Raw genomic sequence first — 26,237 nt, forward strand, 5'->3', positions numbered from 1 at the left:
TCTCACTTTAGCTAATTCTGCATAATTCCAGCTGCCGGTGGGTTTATGCCAAGATGTATTGCATTGTGAATTTTCTCCTTTCTTATCTATTTATTTGTTTACTTAAATTTCTTATTCAGATTTTTTGTTTGTTTGTTCATTTCAGGGATGTTCTGTTGTGGGCAAGAGTACGTGAATAAGTCAGATACCATATGCTGCTCAGGTTCCAGTGGTGAGTCCCTAGCACATGTTAGAAAGAATGACCAAGTGCCAGTAAAATGCTGTGAGACTGAACTTATTCCAAAGAGTGAAGAATGCTGTAATGGAGTTGGATATAATCCTTTGAAATATGTTTGCTCTGACAAGATTTCAGCTGGAATGATGATGAAGGTAATTGATAGAAAATCTCTTGGTAGCTCTGATTTGACGATGGAAAGGGAAATACACTGTTCATAACTATTTTTCTAAAATAGGAATATAAAAACTCCTGTGTGCATTATTCATTTTCACATTACATCCATATTAATACCGAATGAGTTCACCATGATTGATGTTATTGCAATGAATTCTAAAGGAATTAATAATGATTAGCTGCCTCTGTGAAGTGTTGCCCAGCACTTCAGATTAGTACAGTGGCTAAAAGCTGGCACACTAACAAGACTGACATGTATAGCCAGTTTTCCATTCTGTGACCACTGTTTCTGATGATGTTTATTAACTGGAAATTAAAATCGGACTGGCAAGTTTTGAGGTATAAAAATGCTGTAACATTTCAATTTGGGCAGGCAGTAGGACGTGATTCCCTAATCCCCTAAAAACACCCACAAAAAAAAAACCCAAATAAAAATAAAGCAGCTGACATTTTCTTGATGGACTTAATCCTGATGCTACAGGAAACCAGTGGCCATTTTGGCATAAATTTCAGCGGTACTAGGACATACATCCTTTCATGCCTACTGAATTACATAGTTTATTCACATTCTATTTTAATGTCAGAGTAAACTAAACACCATAAAGGCTAATTTGGTCTTTTCCAAGAGTGCCCTGTTATTGTCGGCATCAGCGTGAGACAATTTTGCCTTGCAACTCCACGTTGAATTCAACAGAGATCTTCAAGAATTAGCATCTTGGTGTTATACAAAAGCTGTAAGAATGTTCTCAACTGGTGTAATATATATGTTATTGTATTATATATATATATATATTTATAAAATTATATTTATGATTAGAGAGAGAGAGAAAGTGCGGGAGAAAAAAGAACATTGGATATTGTGAATTCTACAATATGTAAATCAAAAAGATATTGTGGAATTTTCCAAAAAGTAAGGCAAAACAAACCCCATCCTGCCATATGCAGGTGTTCTTATATCCTTGTTCATCTGCTAAGTTAATACAGAAATATTTCTTACATCTTCGCCTTTTCATGTCAAGGTTTTCCTGTAATTTCATTTTCAGACTGAATAATTTTCTCCTAGAGAAAATCCAGGCGTTGTGATGAGTCAGCTGCTGTTCCTCAATGCATTGTATTAGTAGCTCATGCAAGGCAAAAAATGGTTGATGAATTCTGGTAGATAACACACCAGATCCCTGCCTTAGGTATAAAGTATAAACAAAGGAAGTGCTTTGTATTTCACTTACCCACAGTAGAAAAGAGATAGCAGTGCTGGCTCTCTGATATGTATAGATTTACTAACAGCAGGCTGATAGTCTGGCACATTCTGCAGCTACTTTACATAGGAATCCAATCCATCTATATCCTGCATCCTATATGGATATCTATCACAACGTAATTTCTGTGGAAGTGCCAAATTTGGGAAATTAAATTAGCTGAAGTTCCTTATCAGCTAAGAAGCTAATTTCAGTAGGTGAATTAAGGAATCATTAGATATAATCTGTTTGGTTTTCCTTCTGAAGTTTATTATCTAATGGGCAAAAATACCTGTTTGCAAATATGGCAGTACATTCCTTTCTGCAGCAACCTATATTTTATGAGAATTACTGCTCTCTAGCTTATGGTTTGGCAAAAATATTATTTCATGAATTTTAATGGAAAGTTGTGGATGTTCAGTGTATATTTCTGGGAATTGTTCTTTTTGGGTTAAATCTTATATATTTATGTTTGCAGAGGTCCTCATATTGCAGCAAAGCTTCTGTTTAGGAGTGATGTGGCAGAAGACATGATTTATATAGCCCATGGATAGAGTTCTCAGCCTTAAATGCTGCCAAGGACTTGCACAGAGCCCTCTTGTGTACTTGGCAAGCTGTGTGAGGGGCTGGGAATTTGCTACTGCTTTGCCACAGGATATCGGTGCAGGAACAGAATGTTCAAATTCTTGGATAAAGTCCTGTTCTCATTGATTCTAGACTCTTCTGTTTTCAACAAATCCAGCCATTTGTGCTTCCAGTAATTAAAATTTGTGATGCTTTCATCCCAGGAACCTAGAAAAAAAAATTATTTCTTTTAGAAAGGATTATAAAAGCATTAATGATGAAAGAGATTAGAGAGGCCAAAAACTGAAAGGGAGTCCCATATGCTAGAAATATCAATGTACTCAAGGTGGTGGTGTGGTTTTTAAGTTGTGTAACAATAGAGAAATACTAATGGAAGCTTCTGTATAGAAAGGAAAATGCGGGAAATATATTTAAATTTGCCTGTGTATTCCTTAGGTAAAAGAAGAATGCAAGGCTAATGTCCTTTGCCCTTTATCTAAGGAGGAAACAGCACACTGTGGAAAGTGTGACTTTGATCCTAAGGAGAATATCTGTGCGTGGATAAAAGGTTCACAGGGTGCTACACAAACGGAGCTAGAAGCAGGTGCAGGTGTGTGTCCAACAGAAGAGGAGACTGTCTACACAGGAGGCCCAACACAGTATTCATTTACAGGTAACAAAAAGTGGCAGACCAGACTGGTGATTTGCTAGCAGAGTTAATTTGTTCCAGAGAAAAAGATGGCCTGAATGCTATCAGATACCCTAATTAAATGTGAGGTAATGTGAGTAAGGACGTGGATCTTCTAGAGCGAGTCCAGAGGAGGCCATGGAGATGCTCAGAGGCTGGAGCAACTCTCCCCTCCGGACAGGCTAAGACAGCTGGGGTTGTTCAGCCTGGAGAAGGGAAGGTTTCAGGGGGACCTTATAACACCTCCCAGTACCTAAGGTGGAGGGGTCTTCAAGGGGGTTGGAAAAGGACTTTTTACAAGGGCAGGTAGTAATAGGACAGGGGTGAATGACTTTGAAATAAAAGAGGGCGGGTTTAGATGATATATTAGGAAGAAATTCTTTGCTGTGAGGGTTGTGAGGCACTGGAACAGGTTGCCCAGAGAAGCTGTGGTTGCCCCATCTCTGGAACTGCTCAAGGCCAGGCTGGATGGGGTTTTGAGCAACCTGGTCTAGTGCAAGATGTCTCTGCCCATGGCAGAGGGGGTGGAACTAGATGGTCTTTAAAGTTGCTTCCAACCCAGGCCATTCTATGATTCTGTGAATTGTAGTGAAGCAGAGTTCCTTTAAGAAGTAATCTGTGAGTCAGGGAAGAGACTTCAGGGATATGAAATGAGTGAAATTCAATGAGAACCTTATGTGCAAACCTGCTTTCAAAAAAGTTTATAAAAGTAATGGCTGTGTCTAAAGAGTAACATCCATTTCTATCTGTAAACCCAGGGGAAAAAATTTTTTTTTTTTTTTTGTATTTTGTTAAGACTGAGATGATCCATATGTAATTTTCTTCTTCTAGATGTGAACCTTGACCCTTTTGTCACATATGAGTACAGGGTGGCTGCTTGGAATAACTATGGAAGAGGTTTCAGTGAAATTAGCAGAGCTGTCACTAAGCAAGATGTGCCACAGGGTGTAAGTCCACCAAAATGGTCCAAAGTAGATAATCGGGAAGACATGATACTTCTGAACTGGGAGGAACCACTTCAACCAAATGGTACTGATATCTTTTTTTTTAAAGTGTTCTTTCTATCATTCCAGTGACAGTGTTCCAAAATCACAAAAGATATCTTAATTAACCCCTGTCACTGAAGTACACATATTCCTAAACTCTGCAGGAAGGTTTTGTTCTGAGTTGCCGTAATTTTTATTGCAAGTAAGAGGAGAGTCCTCTTCACAGAAGCCAATTTAGTATGTCTTCGCAAAGTGCCAAAAAGCCTCTTTTGAGAACAGTTGTAATAATAAGTGTGCAAATATGATCAGAAATGACATCATTCTAAAAGTTATTTGAGGATTCAGGGGTAGGGCTGGTGGTGCTTATGTTTATTTCAGGAAATCTTGCTTATTATTTTCAAACCGTGAGGAAACTTGGAAAAGCTGTCAGTAAAAACTAGGATCTACTCAGATGCTGATGCAGATGCTGTGAGGAAAGTAGCTGGTAATTGACATTTAGCATTTAATCAGAACGATTATCTGCTACTGTGGTCATGCAGATATTTCATTGAATGTTTTCTGCATGCAGAGTAGGCTATTATCCCGTCACACAGGATCCCTCAGCTAACAAAACGGAAAACTTTCTTTCTGCAATAGGTCTTATAATTCACTACATCATCCTCCGAAATGGAATTGAGTATTTTAGAGGAACAGAAATGAGCTTCACAGACACCAGTGGGATCCAGCCATACCAAGAGTATTCCTACCAGCTGAGAGCCTGCACTGTTGCTGGTTGCACGGACAGCAGCAAGGTTAGTGATATGTGATTCATGGAAACTGGTGCCAGGATTTTATCAGCCAGTGTAGCAACATTGAAATGCTTTCGGAAAGGTGTGATTTGGAGACACACTGATTATTGAGTAAGTGAAAAAAACATCAATAATCTGATTTGGATTCAGCTACTGACACAAGAATATTTGGAACCCCAGGTTGATACAAACAAACGGAGAAAGAAAGCAGTATCTGTCTTGGCAAAGCTGAAATTGCACTGTAGGAACTGATGTTTGTTAAAGAGAAAGCTGTACATGGCAGAATACAGTAAGGAATATTAAAATGAGCCTTCTCTAAACCTGGAAATTAAACTTTTGCTTCTCACTAGGAGGCCTCTCCTTCCTTGCTATTTCTTAGATCATCTGCTCTAGTTATAGTCTATCAATTTGTTCAACAAACTTCTTACCCTTCCACTCCAGTGGAAAAGCCTCCTTTCATTATATTACTCTTTGCTGGCTTTCTATATCTGCACCTGCTTCAGTCCCTTTGTGTGCAACCTGCCTCAGCTTCGGTTTTAAGCAAACAGGATCTCTGACCTCCCTTTCTTAGAGTTTCATTTCCTTTTGTATCACTTTGAATCATGGATGCCTTTCACCAACATTACTATTTAACCAGCTCTGGTTTTTATTCCGCAAAATACCTCCCTCATCATTTGCAAAAATGGTTTCTTAAGTGACCTCTTTTTCACAATATTATTCTTGCCTCTTCGAAAATTAATTTCTAGGACTACAAGGGTAAGGTCTGTGGGGCAGAGGGGGGGAGTAGTGAGTAACTGCCGGTGTTTAAATATTTTCTTATTCATGCAAATCTCAGCCAGAAGTCTAAAATATAAAACACTGATGCAGAGGGATGAAGATAGGTGGATAGTCCTTTGCCTGCACACAGAGCTGTGGTCTGGAAACTATGTAGGCACAGTTTCTGCAACCACTGACCTGATAATAAATCCTGCTTATTTCACTTACCTGTAATTAAGGAGTTTACTTAAGTGTTGCAAGCACTGAAGTCTGCAAATGGGGACTGATTCCACCAAATGCACTAAGACAATATATTATAGAAGGCACATTTTATATTTACAGCATAATATAAATACTTTATGGTGGTAATAACAGAAAAAGAAATGTGATCCTCAAAGAGAAAATGGTCTGACTCACTTATTAAACCAATTTGGAAATGCCTCTTCTGTAGCTGATGGTGGAGACGTGTCAATAGAAAATTACCTTTTTCCTGTTTTTTTTTTGGTAGAAAGAACAAGTGCAAACTTATCTATCTTTCAAAATCTTTAGGTTCCTTACAGAAGTATGGAGCTGCAGATAACTACAATAGAGTTCAGATTGCATGGGATATATTGAGACTTACCCCCATGTTTACTGGTGCTTAAAATGTATGAAATCAGGCAGTTAAAATGCAGAGACACTGACAAACCATATGGAAGAGAGTTATCAAGAGTTTTCAAGCAGTACAGTTTTTGTTGTTTCACCCTGTGCCACACACTGCAGCTAAAACGTGGTGAACCTGTTGTGATAAATTGTAGACACAGACTTACGCAATGCATTCAAGGTCAGATTTCATGGTGAAAAAGGAGGAAAAAAACAACTACTTCTCCAGCCCCTTGGTAATGATATGCCAGCCCAAACAACATTTTAAAACAGAAGTGACATTCTCATTGATCATGGTATCTAGTGTACTATTACGTTAAATTGCTGTTTAATTCATATGTCTTCAGGTAGTTGCAGTCACTGTCCAAGGAGTCCCCGAGAGTGTTCAGCCGCCAGAAGTCAGTGCTCTGAACTCCACAGCGTTACATTTGAGCTGGGTTACACCCAAGAAACCAAATGGGATCATCAGAGAGTACCAGATCAGTCAGCTGGGGAGAGGACTTATATACATTGATGCTGCAGGCAGAATGCAGCACACAGTGTCAGGTAAGGAGGCAGAGCTCTTTGACAGGCTAATGTCCTGTCCTTAAGATATAAGACAGTATTAATATATTAAAAATGCCACTTGTCAGTAACTTTGAAATCCCAAGTACTATGCACAGTTTGGAATGCTTTATCATGACTTTACATATCTTAAATTTATTTTTTTTCCAATGTCTTTCATTTCTAGCTGCTGTTTGTTAAAATATTAATAGATTTAATTTCAAAATTTTAAAATAAATCTATCCAGCTCGATAGAAGATGCATGCTTTGTCGTGTGCTCAAGGACTTAGATATCCTGTGCAGGCCAGCCATCCCAGATGCAGCTCTCTCTTTTAACACCACTGATGTGCAGTAATGCAGTTGTGTAATGTGTAGCAGTATAGGATTGGGAAGGATCCAGTACTTTATGTCTGAGATAATAAAAAGGAAAGGAAGACAACAGGAAAGATCCCAGCTTCTGTTTATAATATTATATATTGCTTATAGCCAGTTTCTAAATACTTGATGAAAGAAGCTTTATTCAAAGAATTTTGCAGGAAAGTTTGTCTCAGACCTCAAATGTATTATTTTCACGCATTCAATTTTTAGGATTTTTTGAATGTTACACTGAGGCAAAATTCCTCTTAGAAAGGCTTCAGTTGAACACAGAGCAGGAACATAAGCATTATGGGATATCTTTTTTTCTCTCTTTGACCTCAGGTTGCTCATTAAATTTTTATATCTCACAAGTGCATTTTCTCTAGTTTTCTTGCCCCACAAGTAGAAAATTTCAAGATTCATATGTTGTACACACCATATGACAGCCAGCCAAAGAGCAGAATCTGACTTAGGACACAAAAATCCTCCAGAGCATAGATGGCACTCTCAAATACCCCTCAAAGCCTGAGTCCTGAGTCAGGATGGATCCCATAGTTCTTTAAAAGATTTTGTCTCTTCTGTAGTCACTTACAGAAGAGCAAGATTGCTGTTGCTCTTTGACAATATCATGCTCAAGTGTGAAATTCTTCAATGGTGTATTACTTCTGTCTCCATATTCAGTGCTTCTGGACATGAGTTATTAGCCAGAGTTGGTGGTACATGTTTTAGAATTGCTGTTGTAAGTTTACACTGCAATGAAGCAACATTCCAACAAGGAGTGATTTATTGAACCCATTGAAAAATATTTCTTATGCTCCTCCAAGGCAGTTATATCTCCATTTTAGTGCCAACAATACTTACCAGCTGGAAGCGAGAGAAAATGAAATTAATTCCTGAGAAACAAGAACCCTTTTTTCTTTTGTGTGCCTGTTCTGTTAAGCCACTGTCCAGTGCAGCCACGCTAAGCCAGGAATGAAATAAGTGATCATTCCTCCTGACAGTCATAATCAAATCTTTTGCTGTTTTCTGCAGGAGCTTCCTTGGGTAATAATGTGGAATTCATGAGAGTGATTTAGCAATGTGGGTAATTACTGCTCTCTAAATTAAAAGAATATGATAAAAGAATCAAATTCACTTCATACATAATCTCAAATGTTTGAGCTGTTTGTCTCATTCCCTGTGGATGTATGTTTCGATTTTCCCATTATCCTTGTTTTTTCTTCCCCTCTCCAAAACTGCCTGCTTTTCCCTGAGCAACAGTTGAACATTAATGAAGCTGTAGCATTAGTATTTGTCGAGACTTTGGATCTCGGGTCTCGCAAATAGCAGACGTGAAGGCAAGCACCTTGCCACGGCACCATTGTCTTGCTGCTTATTTTTAATTACATCAAAGCTTTGGAAACATGATCCCACAAATGCTTTGTGGGAATAGCGGTGAATGTGCTCATCATGTGAAATCCATAAATTGCTTATAATCCTCTCAAGATGTTAAAAAAAGCATTAAGTAATTGAAGACAGGAAGTCCTCAGTTAATTATTTAGAGGTGTTATCAATGCTTTAAGCAAACTGAAGCATTTTCTGCTATCTCACTGAGTTGAATGCCACTGGGACCTAGGGGCAGCAGCCATCATCTTCTCATATTCTCTAATGCAAACAGCACATGGCAGCTTGTCAATAAAAGACCTTTTTATATCATTTATTACTGAACACTTCCAGTACCCTGTACAGAACAATTTGGATGACAGTTATGGCATTGTTTCACTTTGTGTTACTACTACTTTACAAATGGGCCTGCTAATGCTTTGCAGTGGGGCCAGGCAGAGGGTAAGACTGAGGAAAATAATTAGGAGAATTGTAAAAGAAAGCCAAGAGTGCCCTCTTCAGCAGCAGCAGGTGGGTTTATAGAAAAGATTCTTCTCAACTTCCCTCTTTTAATACATTAAAGTTAATATGCCAAAAAAAGAGACTTTATCAACAATTTATAGGATCAATCATTTTTAGGTCAAAACCAAGGAAGATAATTAATATTTATTTTAGTAAAATAAACAATAGTATGAATATATTATGGCTGAAATTTTGAAATTCTTTCATCTGAACTTGTTCTCCATTTCAGGGTGATGAAATCTGAAGAGATACCAAAATGTTGTCACTGGTCAAGTCTATCTCCTTATGCAGTACTGAATCATTAAAAATATTTATCTGAAGGAAACTCTTGGAGACGAAGGGGTTGTGTGAGGCTGTGGTCAGCAATCTGACATCCTCCCCAGTAAAATTCCCACAGCAGGGCGCAGGAGCGTTATCCTGGGAGCTAATTACTGACCTTGCTGGAGCCGTACCCACAAATGGAGACAAACAGTATCAGAAGGAATTGATTTACCTAATAGAACAATGCGTTCTTAAAAAAACCCCACTGTTCCACAGCCTTTTGGCAAATGACAAATGCTGCAACAATATAATAGACTGCTTAAGTTGACCAAAAAAAAAAATTAAAATTCCCCACAATAATAAACCAAAAAAGAAGAGGAGGGGAAGAATATCTTCTAATGAACAATGAAGTAGAGACATTAGAAAAGCAAAACACTGCTTATAATGAAGTAGAGACATTAGAAAAGCAAAACACTGCTTATATTTCAAGATTATTTTACTTGCTATTTTTATTATCAATCACATAGATAGATTTGCCCAGAATTTTCCAAAGCATGCATAAGGCAAGGTGTCTAATGCAAAGCTTGAATAATCTAGATAAAAATCTTCTGTTAATGCTCCATATATGGCTAGAATTTCAGGTATCAGAATTTCACCAATGAATTTAGTGAAACCATGTGCTCTTTTTTTAATGCTCATTTTTCTCTTTAAAGTGTGGTTGTAAATGAGTATTGCTTTATTATGCATGTTTCCTTTAAAAGTGAACATGACTCCCTTTAGGGGAATTCAAGTAATTTGTTGCCACAGTAATCTTTTCTATCCTGAAATGTTAAATACTTGGCTTTCCTCCATGCCTTTGCCTCTCTCTAGTCTGCAACTGTCATTTTCTCCCTCCTTACTTTTATACACTGTGTTCAGATGATTTTTCTTCTCTTCCAGTTCATGATTAGGTTACAGCAAGGGCTGTCCCTCTGAGTCATCTCTTTATTTTCTCTCCTTCACATCTTGTTCAATTTGTTAAACAGCCTGCATGTCTTCCTTTCAGTATTTTACCTTCCTACATAATTGCTGCTTCTTCTTTCACTCTGTTTGTTTGTAATATATTTTAATTAAAATATCTTGGTACCGGGTGTAAGCAAAGATTTGTTTATAAACAAAGGTCTTGCACAGGCTTTTTAGTTGCCACAGCATTGCATTGTTCTTGAAATTATTCCATTTAGACACAGGAGCTACATCAAAGCTATGCTATTAAGACTACAAAGCCACACGCTTAAAAATTGACCTGTGTAATACCTATGAATTGACCTTTATAATCCTAATTCAGCCTCTTCCACACAAAAAAATCTACATTACGCCGCAGTACATTCATTTGTTCACAGGGCTACTGCCTCGTTCAGTCCACAATCTGTGCATCTTCCAGGGAGGAATGAAATGAATCTCCTGCATGGAGAACTGCTGCCTCAGCTTTGGCTGTGTTTAGTGGATTAATTCCTTCTGGGAGTCTCAGTGTAGGTGGGCCTAACTCTGCTTCTGCCCAGAGCTACATTCCCTTTCAAGGAAGCAGGAACACCGGAACGTGGAGCACAGTGAGGGAGGCAACTGGGACAGTGCCAGCCCAGAGGGACCAAACGTGGATCACTGAGGGGCTGGTGGCATGGACTGCCAAAGGACTGAGTGGCCTGACATCCAGGGCTTTCGTATTTGTTCAAGCTGTGATGCTGAGGAAGGCACATCTCAGTCTTTCACAGTTACAACCACATCCTCTTCATTTTCATTTCCTTGTCTGAGACCTGAATTTCCTGAGCTTTCAGAGCTGCAGCAGAAGGCACCAGTTGTGCTTGGATAAATAAAATTTTGCATAACACCAGGTAGTCTGACAGCCAGGTCCTAGGCATCCCAAATGGCTTCCTGGCAGTTTCAAGGAGATTTTTGGTTCTCTCAGTCTCTTTGAGTTGGTATCCTGATTCCAAGAGAGAAATCGGGGGCGGGGGGGTGTTGGTGTTGTGTTTTGTTTTGTTATGGAGGTTTTTTGTTTTGTTTTTGTTTTTTCTGTTTTGTTTTGAGTTTATGTGTTTTTTTTATGGAGCTGGCTGGGTGTCGCAGTGTCCAGAAATCGCGCTGACCAGCGCAGCCACAGGCTAGCTCAAAGTATCTCACTGCAGCAGCGTGGTATGGTCGGAGTGGCAGGCTAAGCGCGCCGCTTCCTCCCTGTGGGAACTTGGATCCCACCGCCAGCGATGGGCATGTAGATGATGTAAGCGACCCCGGCAGCTAAATGAAAGGCGGTCTCTCTCGAGCAGGATGTAACGTAGGTTTATTGAAACAGAGGGAGCACAGGACTCTGCACTCTGCACCTGTTGCCCAGGAGAGACCCTGAGGGCAGGCGCGCAGCAGTTTTTTAAGGGGGGGTGGAAATGGGGGTGGTGACAACTGGTCAGCCAGTCACAGGAATCGGGGGGTTAACTGGGGGTGTGAACCCTAAAACCGGGGACCAACCACAAAATGATGGGAGGGGGTCTCCAGGGCCCCAGCCTATCACTCGGCACCCCTCCCGGAGTTTTCCAGAAGCCAGGGAAGGGTCTCCGAGTGACAGACAGGGCGACCACGAGGAGAGAGGGGGGGATTGACAGCGACAGGTGCAGGGAAGGAATGAATGACAGAAAACGTCTGGTTATACCGTAGACAAAACAACCTAACTCATAAGGGGAAAACCAATGCAGAACACAGGGGTATACAGTGGACTCAACCATTATAAAAATAACTCAAAAATCTTACAAAAATAACTTAATAACTTAATAAAACAACTCTCACACCACCACAGCTGGGGGGATTTTTTGCCAAGAAAAAGGCAAAACATTATCTTCTCATTCAAGGATGTCCAGCATAGAAGGTTTGAGCTGAAAAGAAAGTTTTAAAAAATTAATATTGTGTAAGGAGGGCTTGGTTGTAGCTCAGCTTCTAACTGCTTTGTGGCATTTATCGTAAGGTCTTGTATTAAATAGGGGAAAAAAGAGAGGGAAAATAAAAAAATAGAAATTGGGAAAGTGGCAGGAGTATCCTTGGACTTGTTTGCAATGTAGTAGAAGGTTTCATGTGCAAGTGAGTATTTTATTATCTTATTTCAAATGTATTTGTAATAAGTTTGCAAAACATTACAGATTATTCAGCTTTTCAAGTCCAAAACTGTAAGCAATTGCACTTTCAGGTGTTTTTCTGTATTGCAAGTGTCATCTAAGTTTTTTGTTTTATAGCTGATATGAAGGATATCCCTAGATCCATTGCAGCATAGACAGACATTCAGTAGTCTGAATTGTTTTGTTTGGTCTTTTAAATCAGTAGAGGATGTATGTCCAAGTTAGTGTGAATTCACCATTTCAGTATTGTTCAGGTGTAATATAAGAATAGTTCACACTTTATGTTTGCCAAAAATGCTGAAAGTTAACTTTAAGTCCAGTAACTTTCTATGCAGAGATACAATTCTTGGAATGATTGATGTCAACATCTCCTCCTAACCTCTGTTTGCTCTTTCTAGGTCTGCAGCCATACACTAATTACAGCTTTGTGCTTGTTGCATGCACATCTGCTGGGTGTGCTTCCAGCCAACCATTTTCAGGTCAAACTTTACAAGCTGCTCCTCATGGTAAGGGAGAACGGCATTCTTATAGAACTGCAAAGGGATGGTCATACGGGCTTGTATTTTCTGACGGATTAACAAGGCTCTCAACTCCTCTGTCATCCATCAAGCTATCATGTAGAAATTTGCACAAGAGAATCTAGTTCTCAAGGAGTTTTTGTATCTTGCCACATTCTCTTCATTGCCTGGCACTGCATTTCTACTTATTTTTTGTGAAAATTTCCCCAAATACATCTCTAAGTTCCTTAGCCTCATTAATGGAGTTAGGATTAGAAGGTGAATATTTTTTAAAGAACAAATAAATATGCAGAGACTGCTGGGCATATAACGGCTACAGCCTTTGGCCTCGTTCTCTATTAATCTTTACCTTGTCTGATTGCATTTGTTATAGGATAAATACAGAAAGTGTATTAAATTCTGTCATTCTCCTTGGTAATGTCTTATGTTTTCATCACATTGCTGAAAACAGCAGCATGAGTGTGGGAAAAGAAAAAAAAACAACACTTATGCGTTTCTGTCATAAAATTAAATTTGCGTCATTTTGATTTTATTAGGAGTATGGCCAAAACCTCATCATATCATAGTCAGCTCAACACAGGTGGAAATGTACTGGAGTGAACCAAAGGAACCCAACGGACTCATTACTCAGTATCGATTATTCCGTGATGGAGAGCAGATTTTCCTGGGTGGCAGTACAGACCTGAATTTCACAGATGTCAACCTGCAGCCTAACAGTAGGTAAGGCATGTTAAAGAGCTCTGCTAACAGGTGAAAGGCCTTGAAATACGTAGGTACTTGTGTTAGTGAAATATACACAATATAACTTACTGTGAAAAAAAAAGAAAAGTCTCTTATAATATTACTTTGTAACTGAAAATTGTTGGAGCATTTTTAGGAGTCTTTCAAATGTTAGAAAGACCTTAATCAGAGGTCTTCTATTTTTTGATTTGTTTTTGAGACTAGACCATTCTGATTCAAAGAAGCAAAGCTTTTGTTTTGGTTTGGTTTGTTTTGTTTTTTTCCTTGGATGGTTTGTCAATAGCTCAATGGTAGGTGCTTTTCCATCATGGAATAAACTCCAAAAAATTTCAGGTTTTATATGACAAACAGCACTGCACATGGTATCTTATGTTTCAGTGCATATTTAACATACAGGATCAAAAGTGGCTGATGGTATTTTTATAGAAGTTATTTGAAATAGGTTTTGACTTTTTTTGAGTCAATACTTCTCTTTCTTATGTAAGCTAATTTGAATTTTGGTATTAGCATTTAGTATAGTATTTAGTCTTAGTATTTTAGTTTTGGTATATAAGGTTCTATTACAATTATTATTCTAAGTTACTTTTCTCATATTAAGAAAACTTATATGTGAAAATCTTCACTGATGCAGTACTTGTAATACTCATTGTATTCACTTTAAATTGGTGAAAATGGAAATGTTCTGTTTCTGATGTGCCTAAAGCTTCTAACTGCATTGTCTACTGATCTTTTTGTGTTTGTGCAGATATGTTTACCAGCTGGAAGCCAGCACTTGGGGCGGCAGCAACACTAGTGATAAATATGTTATACAAACACCAGTAGGAACACCAGAGAAAATTCATGTCCCATATAATGTCACAGTAATTGATGCATATTCTATATTTCTAGCTTGGGATGTGCCAGGTAAAAATATATTTCTATGTACTACTTTGTAGAAAAATGAAAGTATTGAAAAATTAGTATATCCAGGTAGGCAGCTGAATCATTCTGATATTTTTATTCTTTGTATTTGTTTTTAGTGTTTGTGATTTAAATAACCAGTATCTAATGCTGCTGCATCCTAGAGACATATAATTTTAATAATATTGACCTAGATACTTGACACAGGTATTGTGAGGTTTAGCTGAGCAAAACCCTGCATGTTTTGATGTCGTGAGCTATTATTGAGTGCAAGTATTAAGGAAAAAACCCAGCAAATTTTAAGTTTTTTATTCTGTTCATATGAACCTTAGTTATCTCTGGGGAAACCTGACAGCCTTTTAGGTTGTGTGACAGCGATCCTGTGCTAGCTTTGACCTGATTGAGTGGATTTTACTTATCCGAGCTCCATAGTGTTACGTGGATATGTTACCTTGCAGGATGGTGGGTCAGCAAAGGTCCAGAAGTATTTTACCTCTAGTTACTCTTCTGAACATGATCAGGTGGCCTTCACCTGCTATAAAGCTGGGCTAACAAGGATTAATTGAATTATAGTATCTTATTATAAGAGAAACTTGGCAATGTTTCATTGATAGAGATCATCGCTTCAGTGATTGGTGCACTTTACTGATGTTATAAAAATTATATGCTGTATTTATTGTGGGACAATGAGAGCCTTGTAATGAACAATCTTTTGTCTAGTGTAGTTCATCTCCAACAAGGTGTTATCTAGTTTGTAGATACTGTGTTTTTTCAGTTAAAATTATGTCAGTTTTTTTAGAAACTTCAGATGTTTGCATATTGCAATAATAGCCATCATTGTTTTATCAATGAATTCATGTGAGTTTTTAATATCTCCCTAATTATTTAAGATGATCTATCCTTGCTTAGCAAGGGTCAATTGGCATTAAAAATAAAGTCACCTAGAAAACGTATTTTCCCTTCAAGACTGGGATTGCAAGTACTGTGGCAGTGCTTAGCAGTGCTCACCCTACCCATTTAAGCAATGATTAATAAATCTATAATACCCTGAGCTGTCAATCTTTTAGTTTTCAGGAGCACAAAATCCATTATAGAAATGCTATAATATATGAAAAAGATTAAAATCTTAAATTAAACTTTTTCCCCTACTGCCTGAAAGGATTTAGAACCCTGCAGAAGGCAGGTGAATTCAAATGGCATATAATCTACAGTTGGTTTTATTGGAAAGTGACTCATGCTGCATTATAGTTTTGATAGTAAATATTATTTAAGGTACAAAATATTCAGCGACATTATAAATAGATTTAAAACATAAGAATGTATTGGAATAGCATATGCTGAGAAGAGTGGGGCATTTCCCAGAAAAGCTCCTCCTTGTTCTAGACCTTTTCCAGCTGCTTAAATTCCTGTTCCTCACAGTAGGTTACAAGCCTGCAAGGAGAACCAGGCTCTGTGTCGTACATTTGGTTATGTTGCAATCAAGATTATGCATACAAAGGTTCATCCATTCCTGAAACCACACAATCAGAGGGATGAGGAGGAGTCTGGACATTATAGACTTGCAGAAGATGCAGGGTTGATGTATTCATGCATCTGTAGAAATCGTTCCCTCAGATGGGAAAGGAACGTGTCCTTTTTTCCAGATATTGGGACTCACCTTGAACACTTACCTCGCTTCTATACATATTTGATAACTTAGACTCTTCCTCTTTGCCTTCATGTTGTGGAGCTGATTATTTAAGTTTTTAAATATGAAGAGGGGATTTACATACTGTGCTTCTGCTGGGTATTGTCCTTGTTTCAGCTAGAAAGGAAGAAAAAGGAAAGTAAATCCTGCTGTTCCTTTTATTATCGCACTTCAGGGCTACTAGCTGATCTTATAAGAATAGGGAGTACTCACAGCAGACAGAGTCAGTGAATAGCTGGAATTAAGATGACTAAACTGTGAAGAGGAGTAAACCAGGACCCTTTTTGCACTGTGTTTAACAAGAAGTCTGCCTCAGTTCATTTTTACCCTCTACTAAGAGGGCTGCTGCAACACTTAGAATGAAAGTTGTTTGAAATCTGGACTCTTACTTTATTCTTACTATTTATTCTTACTTTTTGGACTCAAACATGGTATTTGAATACCATGTATGTGTCGCAGCTTCCTCAATTAACCTGGTTTCTTGTGGACTAGAAAATGGGTCTTTTGATAAACTAACATCCTATTCTCTTATTTTTGTTTTATTTTGAGTAAATTATTGTTTGCTCCACCTCACTGTAAGACAAACTTTTCAAGCCCAGTATTCCAAGTTCTTTATCTTGCAAACATCAGCATCTCCAGCTGTTACTATTTCCAGGGTCTTGGTGGGAATACTTGATGCAACCAGATTGAGACATCTGAGTGTTTGAAGCATAATGTAAATAGTTAATCTCAGGAAGCCAAATAGATAGTTTTGTGAATCTAAATATTAAAATAGAACTTTAAAAGATGTGAGGTTCCTGTTTCAGTATTTGTTTCCTATAAGTGAAAAGATTTAACTATTTTGTTTTAATTGTGATTGAATTTCATTCACATCATAACAAACAATTTTTCAGCAATTAACTTCAAACAGATTCCTGGTCACCAGTCTGTAAGTCTGTGGCTTTTTACCGCCAATTTTAAGCATCTTGTGCTGCAAATTCTACTTTTGACCTAGCCTAGTTTTGAAGTACATAGAGCTGTCGAACTTAATTTGCAGAGTTTTGCACAGAATTGTTCATTAAATGTTATCCAAATATGCCCACAAAAACCCAGGGCTTCATTTGATTGATTTGTCCCATTGCAAAATGTGCACCTGCTGTGAAATGAAGTCACAGAGAAAAAAAAAAGGGGGGGGGGGGGGGGAGAGGAATAATTTCACTTTTTTATTTGTAAAGATAATCAGGGTTTTTCTGATTACATCTTAACTTCATAAATGTTAAATAACCTATCAGCATCTAGTTGTTGTAAATTATGAAAAAGAGTATTGCTGGGAATATTAACCAACTAAATCCTTGTTCTTTAGTGAACATGAAAATGTGTTATGGCAGGTTGTCATTGTGCTCATGGTAACTTTGACACCAAATAACAAAACTGCCATTTGCATTTAGGGTAAATTGGTTCACTTGTGCTTTTACTGTTCCTTTTATTCTGACATAAATTTATGAACTCTGGAACTAACCAAGTCGTGTGGTTTCCCAGATGACTTTAACAAATATGCCCATTTCATTTCCTTCAGTCATCAGAGCACACAGGGTAGTGGCTTTAGACTGGCTGCAGATGCTGAAGGCTGTTCTGAAAGAAAGGGGTTTTTTACAAGTTTCTGTGTTGTAAGAGTATATACTGTAATTTTTCAGATTAGGAAGTGATCCTTTGATCTTCATAGTCAATGAATTCGGTTGAAGTGTAGAAGGATTCCTTTGGACATTGGAATTTTTCAGGATGCATATGTGATTTTATTTACAATTTCATTTTTACTTCTTGAGAGTATTTTTTCACCTGAGCATATTTATTATTGGTATTATGCCTAATATAGTGCAACTTTTAGCAGAATTTTAACATTTTGTGTTTCAGGTGTGAGGTGGTGTTTTTAAAATAATTTTTGATATGGACTGAACACTGTCCAACATTGTTGGATAGGTCATTTGTTTTGAAATAGGTGTCCTTTGCTGCATACTGATGGCTGGATTCAGCTGGCCTTGTTTATATTTAATCTTCCTTGGGAAATCAAGCATTCTGAATAGTTTCAATTTCAAAGTGATCTTTGCCTAGAATTAATGCACTGATCAGATGCAAAAACTGGAATTATTTAATTCTCATAAAGGAATGGGTTTTTCTGGCTGAAATATCTGGTCAGATTTCAGGACTGGAGAAGAGGGCCTTAACTAGGAGATTAAAATACTGGTTTCCTCTGTACCGTTTCGAGCTCTCAGATATTCTGTTGTATCCTTTACAGACCCTCGAATTATAGGGTGGAAATACTACTACTAATAGTAATAATAATTATTTATCTTTAACAATTTATTTTTAATTACTAGCAAAATTTTACACTGCAAACTCAAGTGCATTTTTCTGGAGCATTTAATCTTCCATATATCAGGCAAAAATTAATTTGATGCAAAAACCAATCTATGTCAAGATCACCTCTCAGAGGTGTAACATCTGTAACACTCTCCTTGATTTAAAAAGTTGTATTTCTGTTATTCCATTCTTAATGATTCGCTCTTGGTACTTGTAACTTTTACATTGAAGAAGGAAAATTTTACAGAGGAATTTTTTGTCTTACTGTCCCTTCACCTCTTCCAAAAACTCCTAACATCTTTGTTCTTCCTGTAAGCTGAGCAGCTATAAGATTGAAGTCATGCCTCTACTTCAGGGCTGTTTTCCAGCTTTTTAGTGTAATGGCATTTTCTTTGCTAGTATCTAGTCAGGCAGCAGAATGTTATTTCTTTGGGATTTTTATATTCTCTTTTTCTTATGAGAATTGTTAAAACATGGTGTTTCAAAGATTTTTCTGATCTTTCAAAGTACATCAGTTGTTCATAGTACCACAGCTAAACTTGAAATCTCCAATTTCTTGCAAACTTTTGTTTTTTAGTTATATATATTCACATACATACCTAGCTAAAAAAAACCCATCTAAAAGATGCACAATAGTGGAAAAAAAAATGCTCTTTGTAGCTTCAGGGTAATAGTATCAACGTAGATGCTTTATCAGAAAAGGACCAAAATTGTAATTAGGAGAAAAAGCTGAGTTGTTTTCCAGAGTCACAAATGAAATGATTCTCAAGGTCTGGACAAGTCTCAGAACTGCTAACAGGCATCTGGTCCTTGTTGCAGTCACAAAGACATCTCTGTGACATCTAAAGTAGGTGTTGTGTTGAAAGAGAAATGTGCTTTTACTAATCAGATATATCTTGACTCGTCTCAGAAAGGAACCTTGCCTAGTCTGTACTTTGTCCTTTCTTAAGGCTGTTGTGTGACTGCACAATGAAGGAAACACACTTAATACAAACTCTTCTTTGGTTGTTCTCTTGGTTTTATGAAATTGCTGCTGTCTGCACAGACCAGTCTACAGTGGACAAAAATTAAAAAGCCTACAGCCCATTTCCTAATTAAAAATACTGCCCAAGGAAACCAAAAATCAAACAAAACCACCAACCAATCAACCAAAACCCTTAGAAACACCATGTAGAATAAGAAAAGAGAATATCCAGGAACATCTGCCTATTGTTCTAAAGACATGGTGTATGGCTTAGCCTGTTCTTCTGAAGGAACTGGGTTTTTCAGCTTCTCGAGAAAACTAGAAAATTAAGGGTGGACAGATGAGAATATAAATAGGTGTGGAAAGTGTTTGAATTCAAATACTAAAAAATGAGAGGGTTTTTTTCTTTTTTAACAAAAAATGAACAGTTTGTTTTTACATCATTTAAAATTATATGTTTCTTGGCTCAAGCTATTGTATTGTACTTCCGAAGCAGGCTAAGAACCTACACTCAGCTACTGCTGTTGGGGTAAAAAGGCATAATTTGCTGAATGGTTGCAATTCACTTGTTTGATCATATGACTATTCAAACAGCAGTGCTTAGTAGCCATTACTCCTCCAAAATGCATAAAAGCTGCCTAGTTCCAAGTCATAAGGTCGGTCTTCCCAGAAGTGGCAATTGCAAAACAGGCATTGACTGAATTGAATTTTGATTCTTACCTAAGAACTGTAATGTCTGTCTTCCACTCATAATCTGCAGATGGATCTGTCTCAGTTTATATTTAAATGATTGTAGTTTTCAAAGGAGGCAGTAGGAAAAACCTCCAGAGGGGGCTTACATTTAAAACTGCATGTGATGAATGGCTCTTTGAAGTTGTCCTGCACTGTTGTTAGTGTTTCAGATAATCACTGGTTCCTCTCTGGTTCCCAACAGGGATATTCATTGTCAATGTGCCTTTGGAATACAACATCCTTCTAAATGCGAGCAGTCCCACTCTGCTGGTGAAGCCAGTAGGAAGCGCACATTTTGCCTTTGTCGATGGCCTGGATCCCTACACCCTCTATGAGATAAGAATACAAGCATGCCAGAGCGGTAAGGCAATTTAAAACACTTGTCTATGTGACTGGAAGGGATTTTCCAGGTAGATTCAGCTCTGCAAAACAGATGAAATTATTTTACACTGGAGTCAAATGTTTACCTAGTAAAAAGAAAGCCTAGCACTGAATGAAGGATTGAATATTCCTCCATGTATCATGTATGTATTTCTCCATATATTATGAATATATCAAATGGAGGTCTGAAATACGTATTTTAGGTCATATGTGCCATTTATTAAAAGTTCTTCACAAGCAGCTTAAAGATCTTTAAAAATGCATGTACAGAACTGAATCAGTTCTCTAACTACTCACCAACAAGAAGTGGTGATCATAAAGACAGGAGAGAAGAGCCCAAAAACTAGAAATTCCCTGTCTCTAATGGAAATTTCAAAAACCTATTGAAACAAATATTTCTAAAATGACAGTTTTGAACCAAATTGCTCCTCACTCTCACTGCTGAAAATCAGGAGTAATTCATTGGTAGAGTTGTGGTAATTTAAATGCTTATTTAACAATGAAATGAAGTGAAATGAGACACCATTTCCACCAGCAGCTTCTTTACTTAACATTCATTTGCTTTTAATGTATCTTTTTGTCAAGGAAAAAGCTCTTATCCCTACACAAACTTTTGTAGGTGGGTGTGGAGTGGGAGGTCAAACATATTCAAGAACTGCTGAAGCACCTCCCAGAGAACTGAGCCCACCTGTTGTTAAAGCAATTGGACCTGCACTCATAGAAGTGAAATGGGCACCACCCAGGAAACCAAATGGCATCATTACTAACTACTTTATCTACAGGTAAATGCCCTTACCACCTCAGATTCTTAGTTCTACTTAATGGCTCCTTTCCTTATTCCTTGTTTTTTGGGAGGTGAGAAAAAGTGTAGAAGTACATGAAAAAATATATATTACCTTTCAAATGCTAAGGCAAGAAGCTGGTGTATGGGTGGCCATGTTGGGAATATGAACTCAAACAAGAACGTCTTCCTGAAACACAAAATACAACAAGCATGTGAAAGTACATTTTAAAAATTTAAGGGAACAAAAGCCTTTGAAAAAGTTTGTAGGCTAGATACTTGTACTGTGCTTACCCAGACCACTAGGCACAAACTTAAATCTTTTCCTATACACAGTTGAGAATTTTGTAATGGAAACAGGAGTAATTCAGCAGTTCTGGGATTTTTAAAAGAAAAAGGTATCTAGGTTCCTAAACCAGATCAATTTTCCAAGATAATTTATGTTCCTAAGTAAGTGATCCAGACTGTGATTACAGTGCATCTGTTTAGGTACCTTGGTATTTGTATTCATCTGCCCTGTGTAGGTTGTTGACTGATGAATTCTCACTTCCTATGAGGAGTTTCCTAAGCTCTGTGTGAGGATTTTTCTGTACAGATAGCTGTGTTTAGGGCAGTATTAAACTAGCAGTGCATTGATCTCTGCTGTGCCTGTTGACCCCTTGTTAAAAGCTTGCTGCAGCAACCTTCTTGAATGGCTTCAGAAATCAGAGAATATAGAACTCAAGCCATATATTTGAGAAGTTTAAACTCTGAAGTTCCTGAGTTTTCCAGCTCTCAAGTATGCATGGCAAACACACGCTGGGCTGGTCCTAGCCTCCCACAAAGAGTTTGGAACTTTTTATTGTAAAACTATCTAGCCTATTGTATTTTTATTGTATTAAAGGTGCGACTGAGAAGATGAGATATCCAATTACTTTTTGGAATCCTCAGTGATAATATAAATTCACTTTTGCCTTAAAGATGTTAGTGGTCTCTAAAATTCCTGTCTTGAAATAGTCTTTTGTTTGCCTTTTTTTAATTGTCTGATCAAAAAACCCAAGTCCCTCCCCTGCATAAAGAGGAATAAAATGTATGTTATAGCCAAAAACATGTCTTCACTCGGTTGGTTTTTTAAATAAAGCTGATGATTACCCCTGCTATTCCATGGCAACCATAGAAAGGGAAAACAGGAAATATAATGCAGAAAGCCTGCTTCAGTGAAAAATACTGTAAATTGAATTTGACAGCATTTGATGGCATTTGATTATTCTAGTCACAGCCAAACAATGATATAAAGAGTAATATGAAACAGAATGTGTTACTGCCTAGCAGACTCAAAAGCAATAAACCTTCCTCCAATGTGACACAATCACTTCACAATCATAATTGTAGCCTGTTTGATACCTCTGAGTACAGCAGAAGGGCACTGACTGACATAGATACATTTTGTTTTTTATTTAAAGTGAAATGAAAATGGCGCACTGGGGCTCCAGATACAATCGGTATATTCACCTACATAGGCATGAATCACTTGGCAGTTATTTCAGCTGAAGTTTAAATGTGCTTAGACAACAACAATATCAAATCTTTCTCAGATAGCTGCAAAAAAATCAGAAATGGGATGTAAGCACATAGTTCTTTTTCATTTTGTACCCACACATGGCCTTACATTGTTATAGCAGCAAGACTGCAGTATTTCTATGGGAGGTTATGGAATGTAATTTCTTCTTCAGTATGTGCCTCTTCCTTACCGCATCACCACCAAAATAAATTCATTTAACTCAGAACCTGGAATGCTTGGGGACCTAGTGTGTGTGCAATCTCTGCATTAAAGTGGCAGGACTCATGCTTTCTTCTAGCATCATAAAACTACTCCCAAGTTTGCAGGCATTTTGATAGAAACCAAAAAATTAAAATGTTACTTTATGATAGAGGAGATGGTGATTTATTTTTTTTAATTCATAAAGTGGCTTTAAACACAGATATGAGGCTTTTAAAATTTTCTAGCAAAGACCACAACTTAGAAGAGCTTGTGAATGAGAAAAGATCTGGTTATGAGAATAATTATATAATCTAGTTCTGTTCCCATTCATCATGACATAACATTGCTCTGCCAACCACAGAAGTTGCTACTCTGAAAAAAAAAAAAAAAAATAGGTGATATGTATTTGTTGCTGCATTTTAGTAAGTTATGGGTCAGATGAGCTAATGGGATTGCTCTCAATTGATTAACAGGAGGCACATGAGATGGTCTCTACAGACATATTGCCTGCAAAATTAGAAGTATTTTGGTTGGTAACTTCCTTAAGGGAGCGTCTGAATTTTTCTCTGAAACCATCTATGTCTTGCTCAATAAGATTATATTATTTAGTGTATAATTGTGGGATTGAAATGTAGCTCTCCTTAGTTGAGCAGTCCTGAAAATGTAGCAGAAAAATCAAGAGGCAATCTAAGGTAGAAGACATGTCTCAGTGGCTGTCACAACTTGCTGTGGAGAGGCTTCCAGACTTACTCTTTATGATTTATTCATTGCTTAACCGTATACCCTTAACCATGAGTTGTACCCAAGACGGCTTCCAAGGAACATATGTTACTGGGTGGTTTAATGTAGGAATCCCTATGGATGGTTATGTCATTGAATACAAGAATTCCTGAAGGCTTTTATTTATACCTGTAATTCATGTAATACCCAGTCTGAACTAGTATATTACACGCAACAACTTCAAATTCCTTCTGTTCTCTTTTTTTTTTCTTTTTGTGTCAGAACTCACGTTTAATTAAAAAAATACCCCAAATCATGAAAGCTACATTAGTGTATATTTGCTGAATACAAATGTAAGTGAGGTTTCTTTGTTTAATTAAATGTTAGACTGTTGTGAAAGTGGGGGAGCATTGCTAATGTTGCATTGTTCCCCCACATTTGACAGCGTGATTCCCCAATTGTTGAATTTTACCCCAAGACTTTTCAGTGTTTCTAAAAATAACTCACTACCACTCTGGTAAGGAAAGCAGCAGGCACTGCTAACATGTAATTTAGTTGTGTGGTGAATGGTAAACTTGTGAGGAAAATTCGAGGTTTGACCCTCAAGACTTTGGGGATTCACCGTCGCCGCACACACAAGGAAGCCGAGGGGCGAGCGCTGCAGCCGGAGTTGCTGCAGCACAGCTCTGGAGTTATCTGTCACAAAGGAGATTATATCCTCCTTCTTATGTCATTCGCCTCAGATTGGCACTGGGGCAGGGAGAATTTGCCCTTATAAAAATAGCTATCTGAACATCTTCAAAATGAATGTAAGCAGCAAATCAGACTATGCAGATTAAGAGACGGCTTCCAGCTCTTGGAAATGTTATTCTCCTTTGCAGCTCATTGTACACAAAAAATACTTCCAGTTAAATGAGCAGCTGAATCTTAAATCTTAAGACGATTGAAATGATTACAGATTGTTCAACCACTTCTGTTCAAAGTTTATTCATACATGAAGATATTCTGGGTTTTAGCACTACAGATGGAACCATTTACCTAACCATAAGTTTCATTCATTAAATATTCAGCAGTAATAAGATCTAAATACTTAACCAGGCTACATTGTACAGCTTTGCCTGTGAATCAGCTTACAGCTGGTGGCATATTTGATCATTCAGTGTGAAAAAACTGTTTATCACAGAGTTTAGAATATTTATAAAACATAAATTTATGTATTCGTGTTCCATACTGTTTGGTCAGCAAGACACATTAAATGTGACTTTCTTGCATTAAAATGTACTCTCTTTTCCCTTATTTACAGAGATTTTTTAGACATGTTTTTTGGGTACACAGAGAAAAGACTGTATTTTTAGGTGCAGGAGAAAGACAGAGTAATGATTCACCTTTCAAAATTACATGTCTTGCATTATGTCAGTGAACAACATCCAAGGGAGGGTCTGCAGGAGGCTTAACTTACCATTATAATAGAGCACAAGCAATTGTATAAAAAGTTGTCTCTGGAATTTTGGAGACAATGGGAAATTTTGGACCCTGGCTTTTACAGAGAGACTGAGAATTTCTAGGGAATCTTTCCTGCTTCTTCTACCTGCTAGTCTTTGCCCAGTTCTGACAGCCAACCCTCAGTATCAACATATCTTACAATTTGCCTGTTTCACTATAATAGAGATATTGTACCTCAAAATTCTTTTTTTAAAAAAAAAGAAATTACACTTTAACCCTTGTAGACTAAGCAGTATCCATATAATTTGCTTATCTCAGAATTTAGAAAAACTTACTTAGTTTTGTATGAGAAAATAACGTCTTCATTCCTGCCTTATATATGCATATACACAAAGGATGAATAAACAGCTGTGTACACACTTGCATTCATTATGTTCTTCATATTTGCATGTTAATGCCTGGGAATATATTATTACAAACTAAGATTATCAGTTTTAAAAAATTATTTTTTTTAATTAATTAATTCCTGGTTTGACCTAACAAGATCAAATCCAATAGCATTATTTGAAACACAGGTTTTCTCTTGCCAAAGAAATGTTCTTCAGCTTCTGTATGTGTGTGTAGTGATGATGACACCCAGTAGCCAGACAAACCGATTTTACTTCTGCAAACTTGCCCTTCTTGCAATAAAAGTGGCAGATAGTGTAATTTGGATTTTTGTTGTTGGCATGGAGGGTGAAAGTGCTTTTATGTTCTGCAAAAGCCAAGGTTCCTGTGAAGAGTAGGGGAAATACTTAAATTCATGTATAGCATGGCCCAACCATCACTGAGATTTATCACAGTGTTTAAATGTAACCAACTTAATTTCACACAAACATTTTTATGCCAAGTGAAAAAATTGATTTGATAACTCTGTTTTGAAGATGAGTGCTCAGCTTATTAAAACTGTTATAAATTATATAGAAGAGGGGACCATGTGACAAATGGGCTGAGGATCATCTGTAATCTTTGGTACTCAGAATATCACCAGGTTCAAGGCAAGCATATCTGCAGTAGTAATGCT

General features: G+C 37.4%; 1 protein-coding gene across 1 annotated transcript in view; it reads left to right on the forward strand.

Annotated features, from left to right (window-relative positions):
• The window catches only part of USH2A (usherin), a 391,984-nt gene that overhangs the window by 306,781 nt on the left and 58,966 nt on the right, over positions 1-26,237 (forward strand). The window contains exons 51-60 of the mRNA XM_040059986.2: positions 146-369; positions 2,647-2,863; positions 3,710-3,907; positions 4,501-4,655; positions 6,398-6,596; positions 12,628-12,735; positions 13,284-13,467; positions 14,234-14,391; positions 20,311-20,469; positions 21,109-21,271. Of these exons, the coding sequence (XP_039915920.1) occupies positions 146-369; positions 2,647-2,863; positions 3,710-3,907; positions 4,501-4,655; positions 6,398-6,596; positions 12,628-12,735; positions 13,284-13,467; positions 14,234-14,391; positions 20,311-20,469; positions 21,109-21,271 (1,765 nt within the window). The remainder of the gene's footprint in view (positions 1-145; positions 370-2,646; positions 2,864-3,709; positions 3,908-4,500; positions 4,656-6,397; positions 6,597-12,627; positions 12,736-13,283; positions 13,468-14,233; positions 14,392-20,310; positions 20,470-21,108; positions 21,272-26,237) is intronic.

The sequence above is a fragment of the Hirundo rustica genome, chromosome 3 (assembly GCF_015227805.2).
Source record: "Hirundo rustica isolate bHirRus1 chromosome 3, bHirRus1.pri.v3, whole genome shotgun sequence".
Classification (NCBI taxonomy): domain Eukaryota; kingdom Metazoa; phylum Chordata; class Aves; order Passeriformes; family Hirundinidae; genus Hirundo; species Hirundo rustica.